This window comes from Prinia subflava, chromosome 2 (assembly GCF_021018805.1).
Source record: "Prinia subflava isolate CZ2003 ecotype Zambia chromosome 2, Cam_Psub_1.2, whole genome shotgun sequence".
Classification (NCBI taxonomy): Eukaryota; Metazoa; Chordata; class Aves; order Passeriformes; family Cisticolidae; genus Prinia; species Prinia subflava.
The window spans coordinates 36,709,288-36,730,596 of NC_086248.1; the positions used below are offsets into that span (position 1 = coordinate 36,709,288).

The 21,309-nt window shown below is 39.3% G+C and overlaps 1 protein-coding gene across 1 annotated transcript; it reads left to right on the top strand.

Moving 5' to 3' along the window:
• The first annotated feature begins 10 nt into the window (after positions 1–10).
• Positions 11–20,464, top strand: CASP8AP2 (caspase 8 associated protein 2). The gene is made up of 10 exons (XM_063389639.1): positions 11–150; positions 1,280–1,355; positions 2,470–2,550; positions 3,967–4,067; positions 5,237–5,311; positions 6,501–6,616; positions 8,427–10,921; positions 11,927–14,825; positions 16,398–16,497; positions 17,807–20,464. The coding sequence occupies exons 2-10, from the start codon at positions 1,307–1,309 to the stop codon at positions 17,861–17,863; spliced, it is 5,973 nt and encodes a 1,990-aa protein (XP_063245709.1). The 5' UTR covers positions 11–150; positions 1,280–1,306; the 3' UTR covers positions 17,864–20,464.
• The last annotated feature ends 845 nt before the right edge of the window (positions 20,465–21,309 follow it).

The window sequence follows — 21,309 nt, forward strand, 5'->3', positions numbered from 1 at the left end:
GGCAGCCGCTCGCGGAGGCCGAGCGCGGCTGTCGGGCGGTAACGATGTCCCTGCAGGGGTTTGGCAACGTGATCGCCGGCAGCAGCAGCCGCCGGGATTAAACTTTGGGCTTCCCGGGAGCACCGCCGCAACAGCGGGGAACGGCACCAGGTGAGTGCGCGTGTGTCGTGTGGGGCAGCCTCCAGCCGCCGCGGCACAGCCTACGTGACTAGCGATTGCTATGAGCTCCGGGCCGGAGCAGGCGGGAGACTCCCGGCTAGTCCCGCGGGGAGCAGCGCGCGATTTCCCGCGCTCGGGGCCGGGCCGGGATGGGGCCCGCGGTCGGGAAGGGGCGAGGGGGCGGGGCCACTGCGGAGGGGGCGGGGCGCGGCCGGCCCGCGCGCCTCACTTTGGCGCCAACTGCTCGGGCCCGGGGGCCGGGTTTGGTGACGTCACGGCGGCGGATGCGCCGCGCGGCCGCAGCCGTTGGCTGGCGCGGCCCTGGCCCCGCCCCCGCGCCCGGCCTGCGGCGCGGCGGCGTTGGCCGGTGAGTGCTCCCGGCCTGCGCGCGTCCCACCGCGCCGCCCGCACGGCACCCCCGGCACCGCGCCCCCGCACAGCCTGTCCGCCCCGGGCTGCCGGCGGCTGTGGGAGCCGCGACCGGGGGTGCTCCTGCCCTGACCCCCGACAGGTCCCGAGCTCTTCCGCCGTGGTAGGAATTGGGACGGGTGGGAGCCCCTTCCCGCATGTGCAGGGAGGGCGAGGCCTGGGGGTGAGGAAGGGCCGCTGCCTCGGAACGGGCTGGGGGCTGCTTAACGCTGCTCGGTGCCTGTGCCTTCCCCCTGCCAGCCCCCCAGCCCGAGGCGCTCCCAGCCCCCGCTCGGTACTGGTTTGACTGGTAGCATCAGACAAGGGGAATTTGCTCTTAAATGGTCAGTAGGGAGGAAATCAGAATTATCAGATCAGAGTATTTTAACTGGGTAAGATGCACGTTCTGGTAACATGTTCATAGAATGCAGTGCTAATTTTCATATCAAAATTTCTTTGTAGGATCAGTAAGTGACAGTTAAAGATCTTAAGGATGCTCCTTCAAGTAACAGATAATTTGTTATTTTTCTTGAAAGCTCATTTTGTTACCTTGATCCAAGAGTTTTTTCATTCTAGTGCTGGATTTTATTGAAGAACAGGGGCCACAGGTAGATCAGGTGTAATTGATGTGCATTAAGATGATGCTGCTTTATGTTGCTGTTCTGAAATTGTCAATTAATTGGTTCCCTTTGCTCTGATGTTTTACTCGTAGATGGGGAAGCCGTAGGGAGTTTGTATCATGGCAGCGGATGAGGATGGACTGGGACTGTACGATATCCGCTACACTGGTAAGAGGGGTTGGATTGCTTTCTGCTTTGTGGGGCATAAACCAGTGCAAGCAGTCCTATGCAAATAAAGAGGTCCAGAAATAACTTAGAAAACAAATTTGAAGTCTTGACAAATACTGATGAGCTTCAAATGTAATTAAGTGGCTGTGGCACAATATCATGCAAGCCATATCCCATTAGTAAGTTCGTATTTAAAACCATGCCTGTGCACTTTGGATTTCTGGAATGTTTTGAGGGGGTGCCTGGAACTGGTCTCTCCCCTGTCTTCCTCAGAGTATAATTTAACCTTCAGCTGTATCTCACTGAAGCTTGCATTTGAACAGTTAGAGGCACTGCTCATTTGTTTACTGTTTGTAAGAGCCAGTGTGCTGGCTCTTACAGTACCATAATCAAGGTCCTCCTTATTTCCAGCTCTAGAGCTGGTTGATTTGGCACAGATTGGTGAGGTTCCCAGCCTCAGAAGGGCTGTGGGTATTGATGTTTTTCTTTATAGAAATATTTTTTGCAGAAATGGAGAGGTTCACATATAGGAGACGAGTAATAAGAGGCATTGGAAAAAGACATGAAGAGAGACTGAGGAGATTTAAATTAAAATACGTTTACAGAACCAGTTAGTTTGTGAGTACATGGCAATACTAAAGCAAATTGTATTGTTATACAGACTGCTACAATACTTTCTTTTTAGCAAGAAATCTTTCTTTTAATAGTAGTGGGTTCATCATATCAAATCTTTTCTTTCTGTTTTTGAGTTGTATGATTTTTGTATTCAGTGTATTCTAGAAAACAGTTTCAACGCTAGATACTAAGTAAACGTTAGTTTACTTAATGTATCATTTTGAAATCTGCTTGCCCTATAGTTTGCTTTATGCACTGTTCTTGTAGTATTTACGAACCGATCTTACCAGACTGTCTTTGCTCCATGATGATTAAAGATCTTTTCTCCACAGTAGCAGTAGTTTCCTGGATAAAATTCCCCTTTTACTGGTCTGTACTCTTGCTTCTACTATCTTCTGCTGGTATAGAATCACAGCTGCAGTTACTTTATGGGAAAGGTAGAATTTCCAGTTTACTAAATTATTACTTTGACGTGTTTTTTTGTTTGTTTGTTTTTAAGCTGAAGCTTCTCCCTTCGGGGAAGGAGACGAGAGCTCAGTGGATATTTATGATGGCTTGGACAGCAGTTTGTCGGTTTCTGGTAGGTTGTCTCTCACTGGTTGGCTTGGAACATTATGGACTCTCTACTTCTTAGGCTTATTTCAAGTAAAACAATATTTAGTTTTAAGTTTACATTTAGCTTTAACCTATGCTTCAGTGAGCAGCTTGTTTAAATGCAAGACATATATATTAGGCTATGTAAATGCAGCAGAGAATTCTTAAATCTGTTAACTGAATGAATGACAGTTTTCCTGTAATATTGGCTATTTGAAGATACTTGGGCATGTAAAGGGGTGCAGAGAAACCTTAGATATTTTATCTGTGCCTTCATAGTAGGACATTTTACCTTGGAAAAAACACCTTTGTTTTGTGTTTTTTTAAGTTTCAGGACCAGATCCAATAGTCACTGATCACCAAATCCCCAGTGAGAAATCCATCACATACTTTCTATGTGATAGAGTAAATTCAGGATATCCATTTAACCTTTTGTTACTTTCCAAATAATTTGACATGCTAATGTAAATTAATTTCCTCTTTAACTTCTTTGAAGGCGAGAAATAAATGGAGCCAGCACATGTTCTTTTTTGGGAGCCTTAGAGTACCGTTTAACGAAATGCTGTTTCTAGTATTTCAGCAATTATCTCTCGCCTGATACTACTGCTGTAAGACCATTGAATTTTTATGAGGAACTGTACTATATCCTACAGATATAAATCATCTATATGTCCTTTTCTCATTTTGCATTTTGTATTTCTTAAGTTCATATTTCTCTTATGAGGATGCATTGTTTAGTAAACGTTAAAGACACAAGGAGGAATAGCAATGAAATGAAAACATTTTATATAGTCCAGTTTTGAGGGACCTTGGTTGTTTAAATTTGAAGAGAGGACTTTAGAATTTGAGGGACCTTGGTTGTTTAAATTTGAAGTGAGATCTTTGCTCTTTAGATAAGATGTTATTTATATGTCCTCTTGCATTGTGTTAATAATACTTTTTGCCTTATGGTCTTTTCCACAGGATGGAAGCACAGCTTTGATAGCTGACTTCATTTATTTGTCTGCAAATATCTGTGTATTTCAGGGGTGTCTGTCATAAGCCAGGTCCTGTCAGTTAAGTGTATTTGGTGAACAGAGCACCCAGGCAGACTTGAGGAAAAAGCACTGTCATTCAATAGTTTGGTTGTTTGGGTGTTGGCTTGTCAGTTGGTTTCAGTTGTTTGGGGTTTTCATTTCACTTTCATTTCAGTTTCATTTCACTTACAGATGGCTATTTCAAGAAATCTCTATAACTGCAACATCGTATCACATGAGCATGTAATATTTCTTTATTTGTGTGTTGTTATCTTGTAAGTACAAGAAATAAAACCAAAATGCACAGACAGTATAGAACAGTGTACACAATGCAACATGGCTGGAAAAATACCTTTTCCCTTATGTAATTGCTTTTCTTTATATAGACAATTTTGCTCCACATGCTACACCATCTAGAAGCAGCTTAAATTTATTTGATGAGATATTAATTGAAGAAGGGACTGCAAAGAAAGCATCCTATGATGAGGTATGTATTAATATGGAAAAAAACCCTTCTGCTGTCTTGAGGGGGAGGTTATTTCAAATTTCCTTGTGTAAAGAGTACAGAAAATGTTGTCAGCGTGCTCACCTTGTAGGAAAAATAGGCTGTTTTTAAATAAGTAAAAACAAGAGTGTGCCAATAAACTCTTAAAACAAGAAGTTCATCTGAACAAGTGAATCTGTCACTCTGTGTCATGATCTGTTCCCATTTCTCATCCTTTGCATGCAGTTCATTTATCAGCTGTGTTATGGGAAAATGTATTGTGGTTTCCCTGTAGTCAAGGATCTGCTCAGACATCTGATACAAAGCTAGTCTTGACATTTTTCCCAGCAAGTTTGACCAGAGTAAAGTAGATAAATCCATGACCTATCTTATGTGTTGTTAAATTCTGTCCTTGAGACTGAAGTTGGCTGTGCAGTAGGTTGCTGCTTCTAGCAAATTAAGACAATACTCACTTAATTAGCATCATCAATCTTGGCCTGTAAGACACATTTAAATGACATGAAAGGGACAGGCATCCACAGATGTTATAGAATGAGCAGGAATGAACCCTCCTGGCCTCCACTGAGTGATAAAAATATCACTTTGCAAGTTCGAAAGTTGTTGACTGTTTGTTTGAATGGAAGTTGTCCATCCTCCTGTGAAAGCTTTGTGACAATCTACCTCTAAAGAAGAGCTCATACCAAATTTATTTTGCTTAACTTTGTGATCTCAGCAGGATCGTGTCCTTTGCAGTCTATTTTTACTGTCCAAGTTTGTTTGAAGTAACTTCTTGTTGTGTTTTTCCTTACCTGTTTTGTGTTACATAAAATCTGACAAGAGAGTCCCCATTTGGCTCTCAGAACTCCTGCTCCTTGATAGTTGTGTCTTTAATTTCACAATAACAGGGCTTCCTGTTGTTCTCAACCTATTACTGCGGGGCAAGCACGCATAGATTTCCTCTCATCTGAATGTTTGTGCTGCTTTGGAGACCTGTATACCAACTGGAGCATATTGAAGCCTTTTGTTTCAATATGGCTTTCATATGTTTCTTTGGGAGAAAAACCAGAGGTTTGTAGTATACATTAGTGTATTAACTAACTATAGAGCTAAAGAAATAATCTTTTGTATAACTAAGTCCACTTCTGTGCTGTGAATTCTTCTCTCTTTGACAGTTGCAGGCAGAATATGGAAAATGTCAACAGCAAATTAAAGAGTTGATGAAGAAATTTAAAGAAATACAGGCACAGGTATTGTAATTCAAAGGGAAATATTGTCAAGATAATGCAAAGTAAATTGAATATTGCTTTGAGAAAGCAATTTCATGTGCTTTCCAGACTTGATCCATTGCATGGATGGTTTGCAAAGCACCCCTGCAGGTGCTAGGAGCTTGGTCTGCCTTAGGAGGGTTGGCAGGGATAGCCTACTGACCAGATCAGTAGGTAAATTGATTTGTTTCACAATGTTGTGTGCAGTAAGACTTTATTTGGTTAAAAACTATTTTCTGTCTTCTTAATTAGAAAGTAAACATGTCAAATGAATAATTATCAGAAAGGTATCCAGTATTCTTGTTTTTTTAATGCAGTAGGGACAGGGCTGTAAAGGTAAGGTACCTGAGCTGTCATTAGAACTGGAAGCAGATGTCTGTGTTACTCTGAGCATAGTGCCATTCTGTTAAGCCTGAACTGCTCTTGAACTTGAGCTGGTGTTCCCTTGCTGTGCCATTCTGCTGTAGAGCTGAGTTATTTGGGGCGATTCTCCAGTGTGCTCCGCTGTGTATTACACATAACTCCCAGAGGTTCTAAGGTCTGCAATTGTAAGCAGCTGCTGTCCTGTGATGCTTCTGTATTGTTTTCTGCAAAACTTCTCTGCCTTTCTGAGCAGGCTTTGCTGAGGACAATTATCAAGAGAAGGGACTATTTCTAAGGTTGACAGGTTCTGAATATCACACCTAGAAGTGTTAGAATGATAAAGCATCAAAAGTTGGCTTCGATACCTTGAAAGAAATACAATTAATTACCCTCTTCCTCTGAAAGTGCTTGAGAGCTACTGCTCTCATTTGATGGCAGTGACCAAGAAAGCAACAAGTTGAGTAAAAGAATGAAGCAAAGAGGTGGATTATCATTTTTTAGCTCACTCATTTTATGCCACATTTCAGTTTTACTAAATTGGATGCTTGAAATGTTTGACCACAAACAGAAGCATGAATGTGAGTAATGTTAAAAAAACAACCAAAACCCCCAATTTTTTTGGATCTCAGTAGTTCTGATTTCTTCTAGAGAGTTTAAATATGTTTTACTGTAATTTTGCCAATGATGGGACGTTCTTCTAATGGTTGTCTTGCACTATTTTTCATTACATGTTTGGATATCCAAACTAATTCTTGTTTTTTTCTCTCCCTCTCTCTCTTGTTGTCTGTTTTATATATATTTAAAATAGAACATCATTCTACAGAATGAAAACCAGGCTCTCAAAAAGAATATTTCAGCCCTTATCAAAACAGCAAGAGTGGAAATTAACCGTAAGGATGAAGAAATCAGTCATCTGCATCAAAGGTACAAATAGACAATAGAACTGAAAACATGCTTTTGATCTGATCATGTTTATATACTTGTTAGAATTTTTTTTGTGTATCTTAAGAAAAATTAATGAAAAAATCATTACTTAGTAAATTATTGTGTCGTTTAGAACCAGTACAATCAGAGGAAATGTGTATCTACTTTGCCTGATGAGGTCTTTGGTTTTTACTTAAGAAACCAAGAAGGAGTCCAAGTGGTGATCATTTGCATGAATTTTTGTTTGTTTGTAATCCACTGTTCCTTGTGGGTTATCTAACCATTGTGGATGTTTGAAAGCATTACCATAGTAGTTTTGAAACTGAATTGTTTCTGTTTTATGGCCTCAGACATGAATTCCATGGAACTTTTCAGACAGCTGAGAAGAAATAGACTATATAATGTTTTCCTGGCAAGATACGAAGTCCTTATCTCCAGTGGTGGGGGATAACAACTGGAGAATTCTTTGTTATTTCTGTGTACCACCAGTGTTACTGGAAGGAGTTGAAAACAGTGAAGTATGGATGGGAGAGTAGCTGACAGTAAGGTTTCTGAACCATGTGAAACCAGAGCAGGGGTTTGGGGTTCAGGACACCAGCTTGGCAGAAGGTTACTCCTTGGTACTTGGGACACACACCATTGGTTTGTTTGTATTTTCTTCTGACCATTTGACATTTTCTTGCACCGAAACGTATTGTAAAGAAGGTTCCTTTGATGTTCCTGTGCTAAAGGCTATGTGAATATAAACTATGCAGGTTTCTTTGCTAAATACACAGAATTACCAGGCACATTCTGATGGAGATTAAGAGGTTTTGACATGTGTAATTCTTTCAACTGGTCAGCTTTCACACAACAGCTGTCATTTTCACATCACATCTTTGAGTGCAGTATTCTGAATTTTAAATTCAAGTATTTGAAAATTACTTTTTTGTTTTGAATATCTGACCGCTTTATATACTTTAACAGCTCCATTGCAATGCAGTCTGATGGTGGTGAAAGTTTGTGAACAAGGTATTTGATCTAGGTATTTTGGAGGCATCCATTATGGAAAATTGTGGGGAAATTGACACCTTGAGATCTTAGAAACATGCCTTGTCTACTGCATGGTTTACAGTAAATTAGCTTTTCTTAAGCAATGCACCTATGTGTAAAGATTATTTCAAAGTTAGTATCTCTCAAGGAATTACTAGTGTTTGTCTCTAAAGAAACCCCTCAACTGTAAAACCACAAAACCAAACAAACACAGCTTGGATACAATTACATTAATTGCCCATGTATAGCCTTTCTAATTTGATTTTTAAAATTATTTTTAATATGATGACTTCTTAGCAGTAGTATGTGGCCTTTATGAGGCTTGGTTATCATTATGTACTGCTTGTTTTCTGGAGCTTGCAACAACTCCCAAATGTATTTTATTTGCTTATTGATGTTTTTCAAATTACTATTTTTTAAAATGATGAATGCTGTAAAGAACAGCTTTTTTTTTTCTTAACCTGGGAGAGGGGTCTTTTTATTGCTTGACAAAGAAATACTAATTTGAATTACTGATTTTTTTAATTAGGCTCAATACAGTATTTTTTTCATAAATCTTGATTTTTCTTTAGATGATTTTTTGGAAAATACTTATATAAATTATATTCTTTTGTTCTATGCTGATGGAAATTATTAAATGTCTTTTTATATCACCCTTTTTTTCAGCTTGAAATTGAAAGTGTTAATATTTATGGATACATGTATTCATTGCAGTTCAGCTTTAGTTATGTTTTAATAAATTTAAAAATAATATAACTTTTCTCCTTTTTATAAACAGGCTATTGGAATTTCCAAACCATCGAAGTATTTTCAACAGAACATACCTTCCAGGACCAGCTAAAACAAATGATTCCAAATTCAGACCTTCTGATATTGGTGACAACATGAAGATGGATCATAGAGTGAAAAATGACTGTTCAAAAGATGCGTACCACGGTTATTCATCTCATAGCACGGACAGTGGGAAGTGTGGCTCTGAAAAAAGGAACACTCCGCTTGTGCCGAGGTGCCCTCCTGAGGAGCCGTGCAGCGATGGGACTCAAACGTGTGCACTGAGCCATGACCATGCCTCCAGCAAGGATAACAGAAAGGAAAGAAAGGAAACCAAAAGTAATGAGCAGCACAGTAGGGGAAATACCAACAAACACAAAAGAGAAGTACATCAGAGCACTGGAAATGATGGTGACAGTGAGGAGGGGAACTCGGACCCTCAACAGAAGCTGAAAACCCTTCCAGAGAAGGCTAGTAAAAATGAGTTGCCACAAAAAAGTCAGAGCACGAAACTCAAACACAGTCCAAGTGTAGAAAGAAGAATAGAAAGGGCTGTTCCTTCCTGGGAGAAACAGACAGCTGGTAAAGACAGATCTCAAACAAGAGGTGAATTGTATTCTGATGAGAGATTGCAAAATGTACCTAAAAAGGACATTAGAACACATGATAAAGGTGAAAAACATGCTGGCCAAAAAAACAAACCAAATGAGAAGCTGCAAGAACAACCAAGGAGGCCTGGCAGGGGAAGCAGTCCACACTCCAAGAATGAACATTCAAAGAGCCTTCATGAATCACGTAAATGTCGTGTGGAAGAGTCTAGGAAAGTAAAACACATTGACTGCAAGAGAGACAGGGGAACAGATGACCATACCTCTCGAGAAGAAAGGACTTCACCTTCTAATTCCAACAGCAGAGAGCATAAATATGCACGCTTGAAAGAAAGTAGTAGTAGACATGAGTGGGAAACAGCACATTCCAAATCAGAGAAACACAGAACTGAAGAAAAAAGGAAAAGGGAAAGAGAGGATCAGGATGAAAATAGACATTTTAGAAATGAAAAAAAAATTGCAAAAGAATTTTCTCACCAATCTGTAAAAGACTCCAAGAAAAGTACACATGTTACAAAAAGTGAGAGAAATAAATCCTCTAAGCTGGAAGAAACATCCAGAGTAGCAGATAGCGTAAAAGATGCTAAGGTACCCAAAACTAAAGGTAATCGCACTAGGCCAAAAAGCAAAGACTTAAAACTTAGCTTTATGGAAAAGCTAAATTTAACTCTTTCTCCTAATAAGAAACAGTGTCTTTCTGCAATGGATGGACTTAAAACACCTTCCCAAAAGGCCACTGATGAGGGAGGTACAGAGCTCACACTGCAAGCAGAACTCTTAGATTCTGCCCACCCCATAGACTGTGGTCCTACAGAGCACAGTCGTTCAACACAGCAAGTTCTGGACACTGCAGCTCAGAGCAACGTGGAACCAGCACTCTCTGTTTCTGTCAGTTCTGAAAGTAGAGCCTTGAAAGTGGCAGCAGCAGATCCAGCACAGTCTGAAGCATTGCCAGCAGTCGCAGCTGATAAACCAAGCTCAGAAACCTTTCCAGAAGCAGAAGAGGGTCAGGTACAGCCCCAAGCCTTGCCAGGAGCAGCAAAGGTGCTGGTTCCTGATGAGATGGAGGCTGAAACACCATCAGAAGTGGCAGAGGCTTGTGATCCAGTTGAATTGGAAGCCTCAGTAAAAGCAGCAATGACAGGTCTGACCCACCCTGAATCTTTGCCCCTGGAGGTGACAGATAGTGTGGCAGAGTGTGAAGAGCTGCCTGTGACAGAGGGTGAGATACAGGAGGATTATGTACCAGCAGCAGGAGTGGCACAACCTGAACCTGCAAGTGCAAGTATGGGAGACCTGGAGTCAGCAGCAGAGAAGAAAGAGGAGGATAAAATATGGCTGGCTGCTGACATACAAAGCTCTGCAGATCAGTGTGGCTCTCAAAATGTTGTCTTAGAGGACTCAGAAGCCAGAAATTCTGGTGACCTGGAGTCCTCTGATACTGCAGATGATATCAGTGAAACAAAACCAGACTCTTTAATGGAAGTAGTTAGGAATGATGATCATCTGGCTGCAGAAAATGTTGACTATCCCAATGAAGAAAAGAGTATCTGTGAAGTTAATACAAATACATCTCATTCACTGGACAGAACTCTGATAACTGATAAGGATGAACCACTAGTTGACCAGAATACTTGTGATCTGGGGCCAGACCTGACTGATAACAGTACTGCAACAGCATCTTCTCTCAGTGGCGAGATGTGTCCTGTAACTAAAGAGAGAGAAACTAACCCAGTTTCTGTTGATGATGACAGCTCAATACTGAGCATTGATCTCAATCACTTGAGGTATATTCCAAGGGCAATCAGCCCACTGAACAGTCCAGTGCGTCCTTTGGCTAAAGTACTGAAGATGGAAAGTCCTTGTAAAGGCCTTGTGAAGACTTGCAACAAAGGTATTTGTATATGTATATTCTAATTTATTTTGCTACACAAAACTTAGAAGATCCACTCATGGAAAGCAGAAATTACTTCTTTTAACTGCTTTCTGAAAAAGACAAATTGTGGCTTAAGATATGCATGTCTCAGTGGTTGTTTTGTTAGTAGTGGAAGCATTTGATGTTGCAGTCAAGATTCTAGCCATTTGAATATTAGTGCTCTAAAAATTGGAGTTGATTACTACTGACAGAAGACTGTTTGAAATAAGAGATTTGTATTAAATTACTAAAAAAATACATACAGATTTCTTAGTTGTGGCTAGTTTTGCATAGATCTCTTCCGGTTTTTCTCTGAAATTATGGAAGCAAAAATTACATAGGATCATATTCTTTCGAGTATCTGTGAATTGAAGTCTTCTTGTAATGTCCTGCTGCATTTAAACAAACAAAAATTCTTGGAAGTTTAGATTTTGTACTAGAAAAGTGGCATTGAAATTTTTTTTTTATGTTTCAGAGCATAGCTCTGTACAGGATTATTAAAACTTTAATGGGTCATTTGTTCTCAATTTGTTTTAGTTTTGAAATTGTCAAAAGAAGATCCACCTATTGTATGTAAATGTCAGTTCATAATGATGTGACAGTTATAATTTATCTGGTACATTAATCAGAAAACTTGTTAAAGTAAATGGAAAGAAATTCAAAACTAATGAAAACTGCTATATTTTTCTCTTTCCAATTGATGTATTTGTGAGCTAGTTCACATGTGTTTGGTGAAATGTTGAGGCCCCTTAAATCTCAAAATTTGCTCAAAATAAAGCTGAATTTGCCCTTTAAAGCTCAAAGAAATATATTAAACTAGCAGCTGCTGAAGCAAACCACCCAAACTTGTTATAGCTCAGGCTTCCTAAGTTCAAACAGTTCTGAATAATCAGTTTACAGAAGAGAATCTTGCAGGTTTTTCTGAAAATATCTGTTTGAAATTGCATTCTTTATGGTGATTAGCAAACTGTTTTCTTTTTATAGATTTAATTCCTGAAAGTACCGTTGTCATCTGTCCCTCAAAGAACTTGTCAAAGGAGGTAAACAAAGAAAATCAAAAGCCAGTTAGCATGTCTGATGAGCGCTTAGAGATGGAGTCTCGGCTAAGTATCTCTTCAGATGAAATAGAAGAAGGCGAAATCATAAGTAGTGATGAAGATAAAGAAAAATCTAAACCAGAGAGAGGTTCTGAAAATACAAAAAAGTCAAGACCGAAAGCTGCTTCTGAGACACGGAATTTGACCAGCAGCCCGCAGAATCAAAACAGCAAAACTGTGCACTGCAATGAAGATAATGGAAAATTCGTTTCTGTGCAGGTAAGCGCACAGAAGAACAGAGAGAGGCATAAAAATCAGACCTTCAGATCTTCAAAGAATATGAAGAAAAACAAAACTGTGAGCATTGCTTGTCTTGAAAAAATAGTTCATGTTATTGTTGAACCGTCAAATATACAAGAAATCATGCAGATGCTCAGAGCTATACGAAAACAGATGAGGAAAAGTTACATGAAGTTCAAAGTACACTTCCCAGTTCAGCATTTTCACAGAATTATAGAATCTGGGATCCTAAATTTTACAGCATTAATAAGATACTTGAACTTTTCCAAGATGTGTGCATTGAGTGATACACTAAAATTGAATATCTGTGATATTATAGAGTCAAAACTTAAGCAAGTTAAAAAGAATGCAATAGTGGACCGTCTTTTTGACCAGCAAGTATCAGATATGAAGAAACAGTTGTGGAAATTTGTAGATGAACAGCTTGATTACTTATTTGACAAGATACGGAGAATTATAATAAAGCTATGTGATGTGGGCGATGAGGGTGAGGAAGGGAAGCTCGAAAGGGTTGGAAAACAAAACCACAAGATCAGTCATAAAAATGATGTGCAGAAATCTAGAAAAAAGTCCCCGAAAGATAGCTCTCAAAAACCTGAAGAATATCTTTCAAAGCAAACTGTGGATGAGAAAAATAAGACAGGTGCACCAAAAACTGCATTTACAAAATGTCTTAATTCCATTGATAACACAAGAAATTCCCAAACAAAAGTTCACTCCTCTAAAGAGAATAATTTACAAAACACTCTTACTCCACTGAAGGGTGTTAAATATGAAAAGGAAGGACTCCAGCTGTCCGGAGATGCTAACAAGTCTGATCTTAGTTATGAGCTTCTCACAGAACAACAAGCATCCAGTCTTACATTTAATCTGGTAAGTGATGCTCAAATGGGTGAAATTTTCAAAAGCTTATTGCAAGGTTCTGATCTCTTGGAAAAAAATGGTGGCAATATCAACAGAAATGAGTGTGAATTCAGGACTCCAGAAAAACAGTTTTTAGACAGTCATAAGTGCAGGGATAGTGTTGCTGAACTGGAGCACAACATCACTCCAAAGGAGGTCTGCATAGATTGTAAACTGGACGAGGACATTAGTTGGACTATTGTTTCACCTGTGAGAGCTCCCTCATTAGCATCTAGGCCTCAGATGCCTATTGATCCAGATGTGCTGGATGAGAGCTGTATGTTTGAGGTTTCCACAAACTCAGCTTCATGCAAAGAAGATGAATGCAATTTACAGAAGAACAAATCATGTATTTCTTCTATCCTCCTTGAAGATTTGGCTGTTTCCTTAACGATTCCATCACCTTTGAAATCAGATGCTCACCTCAGCTTCCTAAAACCTGAGAATAATTCCAGCTCAGCTCCAGAGGGTGTTGTTAGTGCACATTACAGTGAAGATGCACTTCTTGGAGAGGAGGATGCCACTGAACAAGACATTCATTTGGCTTTAGAGTCCGATAACTCAAGCAGTAAGTCAAGTTGTTCATCATCGTGGACAAGTCGGCCTGTTGTTCCCGGTTTTCAGTGTCGCCCCAGCCTACCAATGCAAGCAGTAATCATGGAGAAATCCAACGATCATTTCATTGTAAAGATTCGGCGGGCAGTGCCGTCTGCCTCACCAACATCTGATCAGATGGCTCCAGTGAAGGAGGCACAGGCATCCTCAGCCAAGATTGGAAAAGGAGAAGTGGGAACTGGGGGAAAAGAAAGGGACAGGCAGAGTGCCACTGTGAAAGAAATGGTCAAACCGGATCTGGTTAAGATGGATCACGTGCCTCATGTCAGCAGTGAACAAGAACAAAATCCTACCTTAGCTCAGCCTCTGAAGGAGTCGCATAGTAGTGGAAAGGAAGAAACTACTGGCTTGCTTGTAACCTGTAGAAAATCTTCAGACAAAGAGAGCCACAACACTGAAAGCCCAGATAAAGGCTCTGAGCAATCTGAAGCACAGAAATTGAAAGTATCTGAAAACACGAATGAAATGCATGTTAGACCTCAAGCTTCTCTTCCTGCTGGATGCAGTATGAAGTCATGCGTAACAGATGGTATTGTTAGTGGAACTTCATGTCATGCAATGGAAGCCAGAGCAGATAATGGGACTCGGGAAACTTCAACAGGAAACTCACAAGTCAGTGATAAAAAGAAAGAACTGGAAAAGTGCTTTGATGCATCTACAGACCTAACAGAAGGGCTTTCTAATAAGACTGTAGCAGGTGAATGTGATCTTGAAACAAAACCCAGTTTAAAGACTAATGGGGGTTGTCAGATAAGTATAGATGATAAAACTAATAAAAAGAGGAAAAAAGAGACTGTCAAAGAGAGCTCCAATTCAAAAAGACAACGAAAAGGAACTGAATCAGCAGGTGATGAAAGTAATATCAGGTCTGAAGATAGAAATTCATCACCCAAGCAGTGTTCCGGTAAGAAGAATGAGCTACAGCAGAATAAAGACTCTTCTCCCTTGGCTTCGTCTCCATCATCACCTAGCCTCTATGCCAAAAATATCATTAAAAAGAAGGGAGAAGTAGTAGTTTCCTGGACCAGGTAATTTCTGATTTGATCTGCTTGATTGCTTTACGGTTTTTTTAAACTACGTGAAACACTGAAAAAAAGGAAGAAAGCGTTATTTAGCTAATGACCAAAGTTATTTGGTAGCTCTACACCCTTATCTAAAAAGGGGAATGGGAGCCTCTTTTTATCAATGCAGGATTGCTCTGGGAAGTGGATGTCCATCACTTATGCACATCTCCTACAGCAAGAGTCCTCTTTGCTTTTGTTTTGAAAGCTTATGTGCCGAGGTAACAAGAGCTACTGTATGTTCTTATTATTTCCCCTGCCCGGTTTATTTTTTCTGTCCAAAAATTCCGGCCAGGCTTGGTAGGGAACGGAGATCCTTGATGTTCCTGTGAGGCACTGGTGGCTGGTGAAGAACAGCTAAAGATTTCCCCTTCTGAGGGAAGGCATGAGAGTGAGCAGTTTTCTGGGTTTGGGTCTGAGCTGCTCAGTCTGTGGAAATGTACCAGGCAGCCATTCAACTCAATATATTCCAATTTGCAGGATGTGGGTGACAAATGAGATGGCTGTATGTGTCATTAATACATGCAAAATTGTTGTGAAGTATTTTTATTTTTAAGAAACTATAGTTGGGAGATTTTGCTGTTCTTGCTAGAGCTTGATGCAATCAAGGCTTTATAACGGGGCTTCAAAAATTTTCAAGACAGATTTTCTAAACTATAGTTCAGATATAAAGTAAGTTTCTAGGTAGTATTTTAAAAGAAAATCAGTTCCTTCATGGAAAAAAGACAGCAAAAGCTAATGTGGATTTTTTAATGTGTGAACCAACAAGGTAGAAAGAGACTTGAAGTTTTCTGTAGGAATATGACCAGGTTTTCAGTTCCACAGCTTTTGTTTATGTTGGAAAAAAAAAAAAAAAAGACATTTACTGAAATAACTAGTCATTACATTTTTCTTTGAAATTGAAGAAAATAAATATAATTTGTTGAAGTTTGACAGGTTTCAGCCAAGTGAAATTACTGTCTATACACATTTTGCCTAAATTCATTGATGAGACAAACAGGAAATTGGTGACACACTTCAGAATAGACTCCTGATTTTTTTTATTCTCACATGAACAGTAGATGTGCTCTGAGTATGTTTGTTACATTAAGCCACTTAAAAAAGTCAAACATCTCTCTTGTTTATCTTTGAACATCAGTGAGCCTTAGGTGAAAGCTGCTATTTAGCCATGCAAACTGAGGCATGTGTACCTGGAATTGCTGACCCCCGTTGAATTTGACTTCCTTTCAATTCAAGTTTAAATATGTAGTTTAGAAGCTTAAAACTCTTTGACTCTGGTGTGAGACTAGCTCTAGTCTAACCACCCTGCTCTTCCTAGTAGGGGAGCATAATCTCCACTACCCCTTGTGTTCCTACTGACTCTCTTACTCTGTGCTGGTAGAAGAAAGGATCCTCCACAAATTTGTTGCTGCTCTTTGAACTTATATTCTGTAGTCTGGAAATACTCTGAATTTTATATATGCCTATATGTATTCTTTTGTTTGTGTACATGTACACAACTATGTGTATTAATATTTTAAAAATGCATTTTTGGTGTAGAAATGATGACCGAGAAATTTTGCTGGAATGTCAGAGAAAAGGACCATCAAGCAAAACCTTTGTTTCCTTGGCCACAAGGCTGAACAAAAGCCCAAATCAGGTAGGTGATGATCATTATATATAGTACCAGCAATATTCCTACGTTTACAATTGCAGTTGAACAAAAATCTTTGGAGAACCTCTGCAAATCTGTAGTTTTCTTTTCCTCATGTATTTTCTGAGGGATTTCTGAAAAAAAGAATCTTAGATTCTGCCAGTTGTTACCTCTTAAAAATACACATTATAGGGGTATTATGGGGATTCCTCAGTACCTGTTTGATTGGTACATTGGAACTGCTCCCCTCTTAGTCCAGGTACAACAGGATTGTTCTGTTGTTGGATCAGCACTTAGATAAAGAAATTTTGAGAGGCCTGAAGCCTTTGCACACCTTTATAAATCAGAAGAAGATTCCATTTAGAGCTGAGAAGAAGTATCATGATTGTGCAGAAAGGACATTTTTAATGAAGGTGTTTCTTTTTTCCCCCTTTCACTTTTTAATGTAAAAGTTTCAAAAGACACAGATACCACATTAATGCATATTCCCAGAGGTTTGCATATAATTTTATACTTGAGTTGAATTGCTCTCTTAATCTGTATCCTGCAAATCTAGAAAGGGAGAAACACATTTGACTCCATTAGGAAATCCTGCATGACTGGGATTTGGCTTTTAGGATGTTGTGTTGTATGGTTGCAGAGTTTTTGTTTGGGGTGTCTGGTTGGATAAAGCAATGTTATCTGTGCATTTATGCCTCTTTTCCTAGGTCGTTTGGTGGATCATCAATATGCTGTAGCAGTGTGTATAGAGCAATTAAAAGTACTATCTTAGAGCTGAATGAGGTCACTGTGTCAGCTGTAGCTATGCTCAGCAAAAAGATTTTTTAGTCCGATCCACAGACCAGTTATGTAAAATCCCTGGCAGGCAGATTACTCCATGATGAGCAGAAAATACCTGAGGCAACAGTTGTACAGAAAATAACCAATAAATGGTACTTTTTGTGGAGTACCAAATAAGCTGTTGTCTTTACATTTGCATCTTACTCATGGTTATGTGTGGCAAATTCAAGGCTAATTTGCTTTGAAAGCCTTCATTTTTTCCTTCTTGTAGGGAAACCTGTGTTAAACCTGTGTTGGCTCTAGCTGTCTTTGATTAACCTGGAAGCTATTTCAAATGGGAAAGGTATAGGAGGACTTCGTACATGCAGTTAATCTGTTAATGGTGGTCCTAAATTTCTCCTACTAAAATTTCTTGGAAGCAAATAGTGATGGTCTTAATAACCTTGATGTCTGATCAATCTGTCTTGGTAGATATGGAAGTTGGGGGCCTTAATAATACGTTGTTGGTTTTTTTGGTTTTTTTGTCCTCTATTAGGTTTCAGAAAGATTCAAGCAGTTGATGAAGCTGTTCAAGAAATCCAAGTGCAAGTAGACTCAAACCAAGCTGCTTCATGGTTACAGGGCTTGGCTGTTACCTGCAGGATGGACTGGAGCCACTGTGTTGAAATGGTGGGATTACAGGGAGGTGTCCAAGTCAGAATACTGAGTCTGGTAAATCCAGTGCACTGCTAGTTATTTACTTGGCTAAGTTTCCTTGAACTTCTTTAACAGAGTAACGCAGAGGGAACTTCACAAACCAAGTGGCTAGGAAAGAAAGGGCTTTGAACACTGCACATGGGGCAGTGTCATTTCAAGGGGCTCATCTCCTATTAGTTAAAGGTGTTCTGTGACTGCAGACAGGGGCAGGAGTGGGAGAGGTGGCTCTTGCTTCATTGTTGGAAGTTCTGCATGTGCTGATGTCGAGCTGTGGTCTTAAAAAGTAAGAATGCTTTGGAATCCAGTTGGTAGATAATCCTGGAAAATGACAGGTAGGTCATCTTGGTGACTGTGGAACATATTTTAAGAAGTGAGGCCTTTTGCTTTTAAAATTAGGCAGGGCAATGATAGCAATGATTCCAAAAGTTGCTTATCTAGTATCTGAATTCTGTTGCTCAGGAATAGGTGGGTCTTGCAGCTGGTTCTTAACAAACATTTGTGACAATTGTTTACTTACTGGAGATGTAAATCTAACAGAATCTGTTTTCAGAATAGTCAGTATGCAGGGTAGCATAAATGTTACTTTAAATGAATGCTACTCTGTGTCCAAGACACTCTGCAAAGGCCCTTATGTTTTTCTGTTCCAAATTACATCTGGAAAAGGTACTTCATTTAGGTCTTCAACATAATAAGCAATCTGTTTTGTTTAAAAAAATATTTTGAGAAATTATTTTCTTTTTAAATTTATTTTAGGAACAGACCTTTACAATTTCATAAAATGTGACTTTGTAGTTACTAACCAGAAGCAAAACTTTTCTGTAAAAACAGCCAGTTTTCAAAAGCTTGTCAACTTGGCATGTTTTGACAGCAATTGCATCTATCTTTACAAATTGTTTAGTGCATTAGAAATTCATTATGTTCTATTTTAAAAAATCTGTTATAACTATTTCCAGTTTTACTAGAACATACCTAAAGAGTGTGTGTGTATATATATTTACACACACATCTGATACATACTCCTGTTTTATCCCAAATTTCTAAAAAGGTTTTGTTTTTTCTTCTCTCTGAGAAACATCCTTGCAAGTTGCAAGGGGTTTTATTTAATTAATTCATTGATTTTTGAGGTTTTATTTTCTATGGAGGTTGGAAATTACTGTAGTCTTTATTCAGTCAGAGCATTTGCTGAGTTCAGTTAGACTTCATTTAATAGCCCTCACCTAAGTGCATTGCCTTTCAACTTGGATTGAATTGGCTCTTTTTCAGAGTCCAGTGACCATTTCTTCAATGTCAGCATGTTTTTTTCTTTGCTCTCCAACTAATGGGACAGACTTCTCTTTCTAATAAACCATCAGATAATTTGTCAGTGATGTTGTCACTGATCCCTTTGGAGTATTGTACATGTGACCTTTGGAATGCGCTGCCAAAACACTGCATTGTCCTTGTTTTAGGCAGTGCTCTGGAAACTGTTACAAGGAAGGACTTGAGTGGGTGATGATGTCAGTTCTGGCAGTCTTCCATCTTTCGTGCTTGCTTCTGAAGTGCTTGCTTCTCATGATCAAATCTCACCTTCCATGCTGTACTGGCTGTGCCTGATAATTTCAGTGGGGGATTGGTGCACCAACCCATGCTTGTTCTTAACAGACATTTGTGACAATTGTTAATTTGTTGGAGATTTAAATCTAACTGCAACGGTTTTCAGAATAGTCAGTTTGCAGAGAAGTGTTCGTGTGTGTGTAAAAATCAGACTCTGCTAAGAGTATTCTCTTAACCATATCCTTATAGATCAACATGTGCACAGTACTGAAGGCACTGAGGGAAGTCACTAAGTGCTTCCTCTCTGCATCAGAAAAGGCAGGCAGTATTTTATTACAAAGTTGTTTATTCCTTATCTGTGTTTACTTACTTTCATATCTGTATAGGTGATGGGGGCAGGGTTTTACTGTTTTGAATCTGACTTCGGTTGCTTTTTTGTAAAGTGTGAAACTTGATTAATGTTCTCTCTATTGTATCTATGTGTACAGGTTCCTATGTGGTCATGTAAAATATCTGATGTGTGTATATATATAAATATATGTATAAAAATAGAGCTTTGTTTAGCCAAAGATGATTTTTTTAAACTGTATAAAACTACAGGTTTATTTTGTATAAACAAAATAGTTTGCTTACTTGTAAGAGCAATACAAAAAATAAAACTGTAAAACTTACAAACGTGTTCTTGTTGAACAAAGGTTGGCTTGGAGTGGTTTTGTACCATTGTTTGTAATTTATTTATCCAACAAGAATTTTGATACATATATGCCAAATGTACTGTATGTAATTCTACAGTCTTTTTTTGTGAAACCTCAGGTAAACCAAAATATTTTCTAGAACTGTTGATTAATGGCTTGACAACTGCACATGCTATGAAGCAGCATTAAAATTTACTTCTCTTAGTTTGTATAAGTAAGTAGCTATGTTGATGTTCTGGCCAATAAACATGGAAGTTGTCGGCTGCTGCTCTGCTGTAATTACTGCTCTGAGTACCTAGTGCTTACTTCTTAGTGAATGTCACAGGAAGTTGGAGAGTTTCACAAGCCACTTAGGAAACAGGACCTACAACTTTAATCTTTTTTTCTGGAAACATAGGGTTAGTGTTGAGTGGGATTATTAAAAGGAGAAAGACCTTTTCGTGCCCAAGACCTTGCACTGTATAGTGCAAGTGTCCACATGTAGTGGACACACCATGTGTAGTGGGTGGTCCCTTGAGAGTCTTACTCCAATTTGCTATGAAGAATAGGTCTACTATCCAACACACATATTTTTTACAGGATTCTGTTTAAGGGATGTGAGTATTCAAAAATGTTTCAGAGTTTAAATTCAGAGAGTGGGATTCATGGAGATGTGCATGGTAGTGAAATCATGGGGCATTGAATTTTGAGGGATTTTTTCTAAGGCAATGTCTGTTGGCAGCTAAAAGGGTACATACAAAAATTATCTCAGGACACTACTCGAATGACAATCCAGCAACACAGCTCTTGCCATTAAGGCTTTCCTTTGACTGTACTCACTCTAAGACCAGATGCAGAATAATCTTTAGCAATTTGTCCTCAGGAAGGGAGGCAGCAGTAATAAAGCATGCTGAGGAACAGTCTTAAGGATTTCTTAGAAGAATCTATATAATCAGTCAAGAGGCATTTCAGGAGCAGAATTGGCTTTGCTAGGAAAGATAGATAAAGTTTCAAGGGTGGCTGGCTAGTTCCTGTGAAAGGTAACTTGCTCCAGAAGGAGCAAGTTAGTACCAGTAGTAATGGTAATGTTAGTCTGTAGTAAAATGGAAAAAGAAGTTCAAGTGAAGTGACTTTT

Coding starts and splice junctions, on each gene's coding strand:
- CASP8AP2 (XM_063389639.1), top strand. CDS start 1,307: ATGGCAGCGGATGAGGATGGACTGGGACTGTACGATATCCGCTACACT. Junction 1,356..2,469: donor GTACGATATCCGCTACACTG/GTAAGAGGGGTT, acceptor TTTGTTTTTAAG/CTGAAGCTTCTCCCTTCGGG. Junction 14,826..16,397: donor GTAGTAGTTTCCTGGACCAG/GTAATTTCTGAT, acceptor TTTTTGGTGTAG/AAATGATGACCGAGAAATTT.